General features: G+C 40.0%; 1 protein-coding gene across 3 annotated transcripts in view; it reads right to left on the minus strand.

Moving 5' to 3' along the window:
* Window positions 1-1,349: 1,349 nt before the first annotated feature.
* Window positions 1,350-15,353, minus strand: part of LOC140730566 (E3 ubiquitin-protein ligase pellino homolog 1) — a 64,786-nt gene continuing 50,782 nt past the window's right edge. For all 3 annotated transcript variants that reach the window (XM_073051218.1, XM_073051217.1, XM_073051219.1), the window contains exons 5-7: window positions 4,334-4,531; window positions 4,049-4,237; window positions 1,350-3,599 (exon numbers count right to left, since the gene is read on the minus strand). In XM_073051218.1, coding sequence (XP_072907319.1) covers window positions 3,036-3,599; window positions 4,049-4,237; window positions 4,334-4,531 — 951 coding nt within the window. In that variant the 3' untranslated portion in view covers window positions 1,350-3,035. The remainder of the gene's footprint in view (window positions 3,600-4,048; window positions 4,238-4,333; window positions 4,532-15,353) is intronic.

The raw sequence follows: 15,353 nt of genomic DNA on the forward strand, positions 1-15,353 counted from the left end.
TCTCCACTTTTCTTTAGCAGTTACTTTGAGCGACTATAGAGAACATTAACTTGAGGAACAGCAGACAAGTCTCTGCTCTCCAGCCAATTGGAATTGTCTTCCTCTGGTGACTTGGAGCTGCTTTTCTTGATATCAAAGGGACGGCTAGGTGTTGCTTTTCAGCTATGATAATGATATCTAGCATGCCCACCTTCATTGGACTGATTTATCAGATAACCAATATGTAGAAACTGAAAAACACCAGATTTTACCAATACAGCGAAAAAATTCAAGGAACACAAGCAGAGACAAGATCATACATTCAAGAGCAGTGCATCATAGATTTAACCTAATCTTAAATAATAAATAAGTCTATTCAATGATATTGCATTAAATGATTTGTAAAATTTTTGCTTTGCTAAGAGTGGAGGGTAGTAATGGAAAGAATGAACTGGGTGTTTAAAGAGATCAGATTCACAATTTTAGGCAAAATATTTTGAAAAGCTTATCAAATGGCACATTAGTTTTAAGTTGTGTACCTGCTTCAAGGAAATTCATGTACATTTCTGTCTCCAATCAAAGCACATTAAGTTGTATGTCATAATGGGGAAGAGCCAATGATTCTGCTGAATAAAGTAAAAATGATCAAAACCACAGATATTGGGTAAATGCAAATTCCATATTTGGTGATCTGACACTTGCCAACTTATTTCTAATGTCACTACAGAATACCTTGCAAAATATTCAGTCGTCATTACCACCAATCAATGGCAAATAATACCCCAAATTTTATCTCAGCAATCACTTAACATTAAGAAATCTAACATTTGAACTCAGTGCCATTTTCATTCTTGTTTGAAAAATGTACAAAATCAAAAAGAGTTAAGTATAAGGTTAAGAATGCTTTTTTGTTCAAAGTCAGTGGAAACTACCACCATGTAAACTTAAAGACAAAATGATATTTATCAGCATAAAATTCTTTATCATCTGCACCCCTGTAGCCCATCTTACACAAGATTCCACTACATTTGTTGACAGCTGCCTACAAAATAACTTCACTATATTGAGATAACCTCGCCTCCAAATTGTGATGGTCATGTCCCATGACTTCAATTTAGCAGCCAAAACACAAGGTAAGATTTGATATTGGTTACCTGGCTCCAAAGATTAATGTTTTCTATTGTATTCTCACAGAACCATGTATTTGTACCAAACTAAATTGCGACAAACTTCAAGGTTCGCTTAAGCACCATAGAACAATTTGAAAGCAATTTTTGCTTTCAAGGAAGCCATTCAGACAGATCCTGTGGTTTAATTAATTCTAAATGCAAAATAACTCTGGACTTCAAGATAGCAGGAGCAGTCAAAAGTAGAGCCAAATCCAACAGTTTTATTTTCCAATGGAACAAATAAACACAATCGTAATTATTTTTTTTAAAATTCATTTTACAAAACAAAATAATCACCATTCTAGTATCTGCTCAAACAGAAGTTATGAAATGGCAATAAATCACTGTTTTAAATCCTGAGTTAAATGCACTGTCAGTAATACAGTCAGAGCCATGAATGTTGGAATACCAGCACACTGAGGCCACATTGTTACTTTTTTTTGCCCTTGAAGCAGTTGGAGATGCACAGTGAAGCGGATGTCAAAGTGAAAAAAAAATTAAAAATCAGATCAAATTTGACACATTTTACTTCCTCACTCAGCAATCTCTCTATTATGAAAGTATTTAGTTTGTTAATACCAATATCCAATTTGTTGTCTAGATTCTTTCATAACAAAATAGTTCAAGATTATATACAATAAACTGAATTAAAGGGGACAAGTGATCATTGCTCAGGGTACAATTCAGATTACCAAAATCAAAGAGCAGTTTGAACATTGCTATTTAATATTACTTCACAAAAAAATCAAGACATAATAGGCTTAAGGTTAGCATTCCACATATGCTAAGAAACCCCTACAAACATCTAAAGCTACATACATTACAGGCAATAATTTAGTACAAAAGGTCCTACAGAACTTAAGCTGCTATACAGCAAAATAAGCCAGCTTTACACATCCTCAATTACTGGAGCTAAACGAGAGTTTAGCAGGTGAACTTGTGTAAACAAATATATTCAAGATGGTGTCATTTTCTTACAGTGATGCACCTCATCACGTTAGTAGCACACCAGAAAATATTTTGGCAGAAGGGCTTCCCTGTTACAAAATGTTCAATGTAGTTAAGATGCAAAGAACTACTCTTATGCTGTGAAACTGAAGTGGTATATTGTTTTGTAATAAAGAAATACAAAATATTTGATGCACCCAATTTCTATCTGTTCTTACTTTGAGCCTATTGACATTTAGCAAAAATAAACAAGGATCTGAGTGAAACTAAATAAAGCTCACTTATACTCAATGACCAAATCCTTCTGACCTTACTTGCAATTGAAACCTGTCAACATTCTTTAGAAATAGTTATTCTATGGGAGACAAACTACTCACTCCTTCATACAGAGCCAGAAGCAGCACTGCAAGACAATTTCAATGATTGAGTACCATAATAAATCACATATTGCATGCTCTTAAAGTTCAAAGTTTTCTGCAAATAGTGTTGAAACAAATTAAATTGCACAGAATCAAAAAATCCTTTTTGTAGTAACAGTAGTAGGTTAAATTGTATTGGATCTATTCACTCCTTTACAAACTAGGATTAATCATCTGAAATAGTTTTACATTTGTGACTATAAGAGTTAATATTTGTACCTGGTATCTGTCAATAGGTCCAAAATAAGATGTGTTTTTTTAAATATTTGGGCAAGAAAGTTTTGTATTTCAAAATACCTGCTTTTAACAAATGCAAAACTTATCAAAACTCTGTCTCAGAGGCAAAAATCACAAAAAAATTAGGTTACTTTCCTCCAAGGACTACATAATTCAGGTTATGTCCCAGAACAGACAAATCCAAAACCCATGGAATTCAATATAGAAAACTAGCTTATAATTCTGAAAGTTATCAAATGTCTTTCTGTTATCAGTTTACCCACCAGTTAATAAAATTAAGTCCTTAATCAAGAGGTCCCTGGAAAATAAGTCGAACATATCCTTGTTCCCCTGTGAGCTGAGTAGAGCAGAAGGGACAGGCGGCATGGAAAGTGTGAGTGCCATGAGGAAGGGGAATTTGGGACCAGTAGGTGGTAGTCTTTTCTGAGCACACATGTCCACAAGGGCTGAACGCATGGGTTGGAGGTCCTGCATCAACATAAAATCCAGCCTCACTCCCTAACCAGAGAGGAACATACGGACCTAGCGATCGACACATGGGGCATTCTCTTTCTTTTCCATCCCTTTCATCCTTGTTTCCCCAGTTGTGATAACCATGCACATGTCCACAATTGAGATACACCCATGGTTGCTTCTCATCGACATCTTTCCTTTTCATACTGGGGAATGCAAGAGTGTTAAATCCAACTGGGCATTGTGGTCTGGCTGCATTTATCTCCTGGCGAAGGGCCTCTAGGTGCTTAACTGTAGGAGTATGTGCAAGTCCTTCTGCAGTGCGCCAAAGCAGCGTTGCTCCACAGAGATCTATTAAAGAACCATCCTGCAGAACGTTGGTTTCATTTTCAACCTAAGAGGCAAATGAAATCAAAAGTGTGTGAATTATGTTAAATACTTTTGCACATGACAAAACTATATATTTGTATCTTTGTAGAAAGTCCAAAATTAAAGACAGGATAAAAATATTAACTGAATAGCTTCAACATAATATACAAATGAGTTCCGGTACTAATGGCATTCAAATGAATGGACCATGATTTGACATAATAAATCTCAAATGTATTTGTTGGCAGGTGATGCGAGGGAGAGGGAATTTGGGATGAGAGTGGAAGAAAAAAGGATATTAAACAACATATCCGGGGTTTTCCCCAACTGTTTCGGAAGAAGGGCTCAGAGTTCAGTTCACACAAATCAGCAAGGTTTAATATAACCTTTCCATGGTGGGCTTCCCTACCACAACCATTCTATAATAAAGGACACAAGAAATACTTTGTAATGTGACTATTCCTTGGAACCTACCATTCTTCCTCGTTGCTGTGCTGATCTTGTTTCTCTCAAAGTAAAGACATTGCCACAAACTGAAATCTCTCTCCAGACCCCTGGTTTGGAATCTTCGGTAAATCCAAGCCGCGGATGCATCACAAGTACACCATTTGTTGTTAAACCATCCATCTGAGCATCAGAAGTTTTCCATTTAGCTGCCTTCTCCTGAAAGGAGGCAAGAAAATAATTAGTGCATGTTGAAACCATACAAGTTTGAATCTAAAGATTGTAGTCAACAGCTTAATTTCCATTTGAACTTACCCCAAGGAATATATTCTTAAATGAGTCAAATCCAGCTGCAAATATCCTAGCAGTGTAGGGAAGATTCCTTTCACATATAATGCGACATGCAAATCTGGATATGGTGCTTTGAGCAGACTGAGTATCAGCATTACTTTGACTTCCCGGTACAGTGTCTGTCACCACAAAATCAATTGGACTTTCAGTTGATCGGCCAATCTAAAAGGAAAACAACAAATAAAAATCCACTGTTACAAGTGATTTCCCACCCCCACACACGCACATTATCAAAGTCTAATATTTGCAAGGTTCCCCAAGATTAGTTGTTGAAATCACTGATTATCTGCAAAGCCAATAGACTAACTCTGGACAATTGGTGTAGATGAAATGCTGGAACTCAAGCTCTGAGTGATCAGTACTCCTTAATCATTTGATTCAATGTCAGCTAGACCAAGAGCTGATTATTGACCAGGAGGAGGAAGCCAGAGGTCCATGAGCCAGTTCTTATTGGGGGGGGGGGGGGAGGGAGGGGGTAGAATTAGAGGTGGAGAGGTTTAGCAACTTTAAATTCTTCGGAGTTATCATTTCAGAGGATCTGTCCTGGGCCTAGCACAGAGGTGCAATTATGAAGAAACACAGCAGTGCCTCTGCTTCCTTAGAAGTTTGTGAAGATTCAGCATGACATCTAAACCTTTGACAGACTGCTATAGATGTGTGATGTAGAGTATATTGACTGGTTGCATCATGGATTGGTACAGAAACACCACTGCCCTACACCAGTGGGGATCACTTCACACGCCCATCAATGAAACAAACACTAAGAACTTTGAAATAACTGTTATTCTGGATCTGATGAAGCACAAAAATTAAAGTACATAATATTAATTCTGAAAAAAATCCAAAAGAAATAAAAGTACATAAGAGCTTAAGACTGATTGTATATCCATGAAACGATGCTTGGCTGTACACAAAGTGACTGACAGTAAATAATACAGTAGTGATGGAATTAGTGGGTGGACGAGTGGATTAGCCTTACTGCTTGGGGAAAGTAATTGTTTTTGAGTCTGGTGGTCTTGGCATGGATGAAACGTGGCCTCCTCTCTAATGGGAGTGGGACAAACAGTTCATCAGCAGGGTGATGCGATCCTTCACGTTTCTGGCCCTTTCCCGGTAATCCTTGATGGCAGGTAGGCTGATGCCTGTGAAGCACTCGGCAGTTTTGACTACCCGTTGTAGAACCTAGTCTGCCCTAGTGCAGATAGGTACCACACATTGCTGGTGAGAGACTGAACACACCAGCCAGTGGTCAGCACAGATCTCTAGTACATGGCCAGGTACCCAACCGGATGCTTTCCTTGGATTCACCCTCCTGAAGACAGGCTGCACATCAGCTTCAGATACTGAGATCATCAGGAGATGCGGGTGCTTATGATGGTTCCTCCATGTTCTGATGGTCAAAGCGAACATGGAAGGCATTGAACACATCAAGAAACGAAGCCCTGCTGTTCCCGTTGTTTGAATTAACTTTGTAGGAGGTTATAGCATTCAAAACCTGCCACAGCTGTCAAGCATCTCTTGCTGATTGCAGTTTGGTCCAGAGTCTCCACTTAACCCATAAGATGCCTTTCCAGAGATCACACTTTTAACTCTTGCACCAGACTTGGTCTCCAGAATTGAATGCCTCTGATCTGGTCTTCAGCAAATTTCAGATCTCATGGCTCATACAGGGCTTCTGATTGAGGAAGACTGAATGATATAGTGGGAACACACTCATCTACAGCTGTTTTAATAAAGTCTATTACAACCCTGATGTATTCATTCAAAATCTCTTGAGTGGTTAACCACAGCCCAGTCTACTGTTTCAAAGCAATCCTGTAATTGTTCCTCTGCTTCCCACGACAACGTCTTTTGTCCTAATCTCTGGGGCTTAACTTTTTAGGTTCTGTCTGTGTGTTCTGAACTTGGACTATTTGGGCTTTTTAAAAAGGATTTTGAGAGGTTCCATACAGAAGGTAGTCTGCAAAATGAAAGCATGTGGAATGAAAGGGTAATCTACTGGTATGGAATTAGTTGACAGGAAGCAGAGTTGGAATAAACAGGTTATTTTCCAGACAGTATCTACAAACCCCATCTCCAGAAAAGGTGGAATATTTTCCAAAATGCAATAAAAAAAATGTGATATGCTAATTCACGTGAACCTTTATTTAACTGACAAAAGTACAAAGAAAAGATTTTCAATAGTTTTACTGACCAACTTAATTGTATTTTGTAAATATACACAAATTTAGAATTTGATGGCTGCAACACACTCAACAAAGGTAGGGACAGAGGCATGCTTACCATTGTGTTACATCACCTTTCCTTTTAATAACACTTTTTAATCGTTTTGGAACTGAGGATACTAATTGTAGTAGATTTGCAATTGGAAATTTTGTCCATTCTTGCTTGATATAAGACTTCAGCTGCTCAATAGTCCGTGGTCTCCGTTGTCTCATTCTCCTCTTCATGATACGCCATACATTTTTAATAGGAGATAGATCTGGACTGGCAGCAGGCCAGTCAAGCACACGCACTCTGTGTCTACAAAGCCACGCTGTTGTAGCCCGTGCAGAATGTGGTCTGGCATTGTCCTGCTGAAATAAGCATGGATGTCCCGGGAAGAGACGTCGCCTTGATGGCAACATATGTCTCTCTAAAATCCTAATATATGTCTCAGAGTCAATGGTACCTTCACATACATGCAATTCACCCATGCCGTGGGCACTGATGCACCCCCATACCATCACAGATGCTGGCTTTTGCACCTTTCGCTGATAATATTGAGAAATATACCTGATATAATCATTTTATATATACCTGAACTATAATCACTATGTATTAGCTATTTACTATACTATGTAATCACTTCTAGGTACCGAATATTAATATGTATTATTTTACTAGGCACATTTTGTTATGTGTTGTTTTCACTAGATACTTTGTACTCTCTTAGCTGCATATTATGGCACTTACAGTACACCTGTTTGTTTTGCAACACTATTAGCTGCGATGTATCCCATGTATTACACTCAGCCTTTGTTTAGTACGAGATAACGGTGGCGGACAGGATGCTACGAGCAGGAATGTACTGTGAGGGAGGTTGTCTGAAAAACATAATCTTGGCCACGAATAAGGCCCCAATGCGAACAGGTGAAAAACAATGGTAACGTACCGCGGGCTAGCCAAGAGCGATTAATTAATTCATATATAGATGATATGCAACTAAAAATTGATTGGGTATGCTGATAAAACCGAAATGTAACTGAGATAAGAAATTACTATAAAGAATGCTGTACACCGGAACTCGGTGGGCTTTCGGTGACAAGTTCATTGATTGCCTCAGCCTTTGTTTGCAAATAAAGGTTTAATTTTCCTGAAGAATTGTCTGTGTCTCCAAGTCATTTCAAGTAACCACGACAATAACAATCAGGATGGTCGTTTTCATCTTTGGCACGGAGAACTCGACGCCCGTTTTTTTCCGAAAACTAGCTGAAACGTGGACTCATCTGACCACAGCACACGGTTCCACAGTCTTTCGGTCCATCTGCGATGAGCTCGGGCCCAGAGAACTCGCCAGCGTTTCTGCATAGAGTTGATGTATGGCTTCCTCCTTGCGTAATACAGTTTCAAGTTGCATTTCTGGATGCAGCTACGGACTGTGTTAAGTGACAATGGTTTTCCAAAGTACTCCCGAGCCCAGGTGGCTATAATTGTCACAGTAGCATGATGGTTTCTTAGGCAGTGCCGCCTGAGGGCTCGAAGATCACGCGCATTCAACAGTGGTTTCTGAAATCTTTTCACAATATTATGTACTGTAGATGTTGAAAGACCTAAATTCTCTGCAATCTTGCATTGGAAATGTTCCTTTTGAACTGACTAACAATTCTCTCACGAATTTTGGCACAAAGAGGTGAGCCACGACCCATCCTTGCTCGCAAAGACTGAGCCTTTGATGGACGCTACTTTTATACCCAGTCATGATACCTCACCTGCTACCAATTAGCCTGCTTAATGCGGAATCTTCCAAACCGGTGTTACCTGAATATTCTGTGCACTTTTCAATCTTATTTTAACTCTGTCCCAACTTTTGTTGAGTGTGTTGCAGCCATCAAATACTAATTTTGTGTATATTAACAAAATACAATTAAGTTGGTCAGTAAAACTATTGAAAATCTTTTCTTTGTACTTTTGTCAGTTAAATAAAAGTTCACGTGAATTAACATATCACAGATTTTTGTTTTTATTGCATTTTGGAAAATATCCCAACTTTTCTGGAAATGGGGTTTATAGTTGCGCATACGAGGAAATCTGCAGATGCTGGAAATTCAAACAACACACACAAAATGCTAGTGGAACACAGCAGGCCAGGCAGCATCTATAGGGAGAAGCACTGTCGACATTTTGGGCCGAGACCCTTCGTCAGGACTAACCGAAAGGAAAGATAGTAAGAGATTTGAAAGTAGTGGGGGGAGGGGGAAATGCGAAATGATAGGAGAAGACTGGAGGGGGTGGGATGAAGCTAAGAGCTGGAAAGGTGATTGGCGAAAGTGATACAGAGTTGGAGAAGGGAAAGGATCATGGGACGGGAGGCCTCAGGAGAAGGGGGGGGGGGGGGGGGAAGAGGAGAAAAACACCAGAGGGAGATGGAGAACAGGCAAACAACTAAACAGAAAATTAAATTTACAGGGAAAGCTTTAGCAACTATAACTGACAACTTTCGAAAGGACCACAATAAAATTGTTAAGGTTAATGATTTAATACCATTAATTAGAAGTTTCCTGGTACCAGAAGAGCAACAAGATATTTCCAAAGTGCAATCTCATTTGGATAATTTTTAAAAGATCTTCGTGAAGATGTTGCGAAGCATTATAACTTACTGTTGTCTTTAATGCCCATCCCAGAACAAGATAAGCAAACCCAAAGCTATGTGAATGTAATCACAGCAGAGGCTGAACAATGGTTGAAAAAAAAATGTGCTGCTGAAGGTCAGGTTGCTAGAGTAATTGGAAATATTTATAAAGCCACAAGGCATGCTTTGACTACATAAAAGGCTGCTTATTTTTATGATGATGTACACCATGAAAACTGTGCGCCAAGCAGGTTCTATGGCTAGCCGAACGGCCCATGTGCCTGAAACCTCCTTGGCACGCATTGGAACAGAGGGTGATGTGCAAGGTAACAAATATTGAGGGATAAACGTGTATTAGAAGAACAAGATGAGCAGATGAAAGAAAAAAATTTGGAGAGGAAAGCAGCAGATATGGAAAAAGATGGTGCAGCTTAAGTTGCAGGAAGAAATTGCAGCCAAGATGGCCAAAGTGAAAGCACTGAAGGCTTCAAGTGTTATGGATGCTAAAGGTGTTCCAACAGTACATTTCTATGGTGTGAGTTCTTATGTTGACATGGCACAGAAAAAATCCAACATACACAATGTTCCTCAAATGTCTATGAATGAGTTTGCATCTCAAGGGGTAGGTCAGGATTTTCACACTCAGCCTGCACTAAGGAGGCACTATGAATCTATGTCATATCCAAAATAGCACAAGGTGCTTCTGAGGACATTAATTTACGGGTGTCACCACCCGTGTTTCAGATGATACAAGTCTAAATAGTGCATTGGAGTCATAGACACAAAAGGAAATAGCAAGTTTACCAATGCAACAATGCTTTGCATCTCAGCCCAAAAGAGATTCAAATCTTCAGTGGTGATCTTGTTGTAATGCAATGGGAGATGTTCAGCCAATGTAAGAGCTGGACATACTTATATCGATTGTTGTAAAGAAGTTGCCTTATGTGCTTAATCATAAATGGAAATATTTTGCCTGTGAGGTAAAAGGTAATCATAATCACGAGGGTACTTTCAGTGACCTTGTCAAGTGTATCAAAAAAAAAGTGAGGATTTCAACACACCCAATGTACGGAAATTACGGGATGCTACACCACCTGCAGTAAGTAAAGGCGTGAACAAAACTGTCACAAATTCATTCTAAGGCTTTGCCACTACTGTGGTGACCATGAAACTGAGCTCAAAACTAATGAAAGGGAAATGGTCTCATCAGCCAAAAGGGGTTGTCTGTTCTGCCAGTGAAAATAATTTGGATCCATGCTCTCAGTTGGAGAAGGTGATAAATAATGAGAAGATTGCCTTCCTAAATGAAATTGGTGTCTGCTTTGCTTGTTTATGTATGGAACACGTTAGCAAGGATTGCAGAAACTGTCTTTCATGCAGGTATGCAGTGGCAAATATCCCAGCATATTTCATATTCACTTTGAAGAAAAGGGTGTAGATGCAAAACAAGCCATGAAAGAATCAAAGATGGTAGCGAATACCGCCCTGGTATCTAATAGCCTCATGGCGGCTGGCAATGATTGTAAATTTCCTATAATTCCACTTCGAGTAAAGTCCAAAGATAACAAGTCAGTGGCTACTTATGCTTTTCTAGCTCATGGAAACATAAGTGTTCTGCACAGTGAGCCTCATGAACAATCTCAACCTAACAGGAAACAGAATACGTATTCTCTTAATGCACCATGGGTCACAAGAAGGTTGAGAGTAGCTATGTTGTTTCAGGATTAGAAGTGGCTAGCTTAGATGGTGAAAGCCACTGCCTAACATCTATAAACAGGAAAGTATAGTGTCCACAAAGGGATTGTCAGATTGATCTCCAGGAATGGTTTCACCTGAAGCATATTCACTTGCCAGAAATTGAACTGCGAATAGGGACAAATGTGTCTAAGACACTGGAGGCATTAAAAGTGATTTGCAGTGTTAATGATGGAACAGAACAAAGTTGGGTTGGGCTGTTAATGGACCATTGAAAGGAGACCATCATGGTGGAAAAGACTACACTCCATGAGAGCTGATTTCAGTTTTTAACTTAAATGAACTTCAGCAGCAACAATTTAAGAGATTTCCCTGGTTTGTCAAGGGAAAAATCACAAGTTCATGGAGCTGCTGACAAATTCTGCAAAACTAGTGGATGGTCACTACCAGATTAGTTTACCTCTGAGAAAGAAGGATGTTAACATGCTGAGTAACAGGAAGGTTACTGAGCAGCATGCTCCGAATCCAAGGAAAAGGTTCAAAAAGAATTTTGGCATTTTATGCTAATTACACAGTTTTCATAAAAGATGTAATCTCCAAAGGTTATGCCAAAAGACTGTCAGCAGAGGATCTGGAATGCAGTGATGGGAGAAGTCTGGTATATGCCACAGTGTTTATCAACCCAAACAAGGAAACTCCGTGTTGTGTTTGACTGTTAAACGACTTTTCACTTAATGCTCAGTTGTTATAGGGACCTAGTCTTACTAGTTCTTTGCTTGGAGTCATAACCAGATTCAGAAAAGAACCAGTGGTTGGAAACTGAATAAATGTTTCATCAGGTTAAGATGCCAGTGGAAGGTGCAGACCCAGTCAGGTTTCTTTGATGATGACCTCAGCCAAGATATGGTGGATTTTAGAATGGTGGTACATCTCTTTGGAGCATCTTCATCACTGAGTTCTGCCAATTTCAAGCCTGAAGGCTTAGTGTGTCAATGCGAAGAGCATTTGTAACAAGGTGGATGAATTGAATGTGCAGATAGTTATTAATGAATATGATATAGTTGGGATCACAGAGACATGGCTCCAGGGTGACCAAGGATGGGAGCTCAACATCCAAGGATATTCAATATTCAGGAGGGATAGACAGCAAAGAAAAGGAGGTGGGGTAGCATTGCTGGTTAGAAAGGAGATTAACGCAATAGAAATGAAGGACATTAGCCTGGAGGATGCGGAATCGATATGGGTAGAGCTGCATTACACTAAGGGGCAGAAAATGCTGGTGGGAGTTGTGTACAGGCCACCTAACAGTAGTGAGGTTCAGGATGGCATTAAACAGGAAATTAGAAATGCTTGCAATAAAGGAACAGTAGTTATAATGGGCGACTTCAATCTACATATAGATTGGGTGAACCAAATTGGTAAGGGTGCTGAGGAAGAGGATTTCTTGGAATGTATGCGGGATGGTTTTCTGAACCAACATGTCGAGGAACCAACTTGAGAGCAGGCCATTCTAGATTGGGTATTGAGCAATGAGGAAGGGTTAGTTAGCAATCTTGTCGTGCGAGGCCCCTTGGGTAAGAGTGACCATAATATGGTGGAATTCTTCATTAAGATGGAGAGTGACATAGTTAATTCAGAAACAAAGGTTTTGAACTTAAAGAAGGGTAACTTTGAAGGTATGAGACGTGAATTAGCTAAGATAGACTGGCAAATGATACTTAAAGGGTTGACGGTGGATATGCAATGGGAAGCATTTAAAGATCACATGGATGAACTACAACGATTGTTCATCCCAGTTTGGCAAAAGAATAAACCAGGGAAGGTAGTGCACCCGTGGCTGACAAGGGAAATTAGGGATAGTATCAAGTCCAAAGAAGAAACATAAATTAGCAAAAAAAAAAGCGGCACACCTGAGGACTGGGAGAAATTCAGAGACCAGCAGAGGAGGACAAAGGGTTTAATTAGGAAAGGGAAAAAAGATTATGAGAGAAAGCTGGCAGGGAACACAAAAACTGACTGTAAAAGCTTTTATAGATATGTGAAAAGAAAAAGATTGGTCAAGACAAATGTAGGTCCCTTACAGTCAGAAACAGGTGAATTGATCATAGGGAACAAAGACGTGGCAGACCAATTGAATAACTACTTTGGTTCTGTCTTCACTAAGGAGGACATAAATAATCTTCCGGAAATAGTAAGGGACCGAGGGTCTAGTGAGATGGAGGAACTGAGGGAAATACATGTTAGTAGGGAAGTGGTGTTAGTTAAATTGAAGGGATTAAAGGCAGATAAATCCCCAGGGCCAGATAGTCTGCATCCCAGAGTGCTTAAGGAAGTAGCCCAAGAAATAGTGGATGCATTAGTGATAATTTTTCAAAACTCCTTAGATTCTGGATTAGTTCCTGAGGATTGGAGGGTGGCTAATGTAACCCCACTTTTTAAAAAAGGAGGGAGAGAGAAACCGGGGAATTATAGACCGGTTAGTCTGACATCGGTGGTGGGGAAAATGCTAGAGTCGGTTATCAAAGATGTGATAACAGCACATTTGGAAAGAGGTGAAATCATCGGACAAAGTCAGCATGGATTTGTGAAAGGAAAATCATGTCTGACGAATCTTTATAGAATTTTTTGAAGATGTAACTAGTAGAGTGGATAGCAGAGAGCCAGTGGATGTGGTATATTTAGATTTTCAAAAGGCTTTTGACAAGGTCCCACACAGGAGATTAGTGTGCAAACTTAAAGCACACGGTATTGGGGGTATGGTATTGATGTGGATAGAGAATTGGTTGGCAGACAGGAAGCAAAGAGTGGGAGCAAACGGGACCTTTTCAGAATGGCAGGCAGTGACTAGTGGGGTACCGCAAGGCTCTGTGCTGGGACCCCAGTTGTTTACAATATATATTAATGATTTAGACGAGGGAATTAAATGTAGCATCTCCAAGTTTGTGGATGACACGAAGCTGGGCGGCGGTGTTAGCTGTGAGGAGGATGCTTAGAGGATGCAGGGTGACTTGGATAGGTTAAGTGAGTGGGCAAATTCATGGCAGATGCAATTTAATGTGGATAAATGTGAGGTCATCCACTTTGGTTGCAAGAACAGGAAAACAGATTATTATCTGAATGGTAGCCGATTAGGAAAAGGGGAGGTGCAACGAGACCTGGGTGTCATTGTACGCCAGTCATTGAAGGTGGGCATGCAGGTACAGCAGGCGGTGAAAAAGGCAAATGTTATGTTGGCATTCATAGCAAAAGGATTTGAGTACAGCAGCAGGGAGGTTCTACTGCAGTTGTACAAGGCCTTGGTGAGACCGCACCTAGAGTATTGTGTGCAGTTTTGATCCCCTAATCTGAGGAAAGACATTCTTGCCATAGCGGGAGTACAGAGAAGGTTCACCAGATTGATTCCTGGGATGGCAGGACTTTCATATGAAGAAAGACTGGATCGACTAGGCTTATACTCACTGGAATTTAGAAGATTGAGGGGGGATCTTATTGAAACGTATAAAATTCTAAAGGGATTGGACAGGCTAGATGCAGGAAGATTGCTTCGGATGTTGGGGAAGTCCAGAACGTGGGGTCACAGTTTAAGGATAAAGGGGAAGCCTTTTAGGACTGAGATGAGGAAAAACTTCTTCACACAGAGAGTGGTGAATCTGTGGAATTCTCTGCCACAGGAAACAGTTGAGGCCGGTTTATTGGCTATATTTAAGAGGAAGTTAAATATGGCCCTTGTGGCTAAAGAGATCGGGGGTATGGAGAGAACGCAGGTAACAGGGTTCTGAGTTGGGTGATCAGCCATGATCATACTGAATGGCGGTGCAGGCTCAAAGGGCCGAATGGCCGACTCCTGCACCTATTTTCTATGTTTCTATGCTTCTATTTCACTCTTGGGAAGTGCACAGAAGATAATGAAGGACAGTTCAAGCTGCAAGATGGTAGACAAGGTTTTGTATTACTTCTATGTTCACAACTGCCTGGTGTCAATGTCCTCTGAGCTAGAGGCAGATTCTCTCTCGCAAGATCTTGCATCCATTTGTGCTAAAGACTGTTTTCAACTCAGGAAGTAGATCAACAGAAATTTTGTGCCATCTGTTCTACCAGAGAGAATTCTAGGTGTGTACTGATGTATTCAGTGATACTTTCAAATTTAGGATCATGATTCAGGATAGACTGCTTACCAGAAGGGGGATCCTATCCACAGTTAGTTCCATCTATGACCCTTAAGGAATCTTGAGTCCAGTTGTGTTATCTACCAAGAAGATCCAGCAAGACTAATGCAGGTAAGGGCTTAGTTGGGATGATGCCATTCTAACATCAGTTGCTTGTGAGTGGACAAGTTAACTGGAGGAACTTTCTTGGCAAAGTTGAAGATGACTGGATATTTGAACCCTTTGGATATTGGTGAAGCTTATGGTGTGCAGTAACACCATTTTACAGGAACAAGTGAAAATGGCTATGGAG

This window comes from Hemitrygon akajei, chromosome 7, assembly GCF_048418815.1.
Source record: "Hemitrygon akajei chromosome 7, sHemAka1.3, whole genome shotgun sequence".
Lineage (NCBI taxonomy): Eukaryota > Metazoa > Chordata > Chondrichthyes > Myliobatiformes > Dasyatidae > Hemitrygon > Hemitrygon akajei.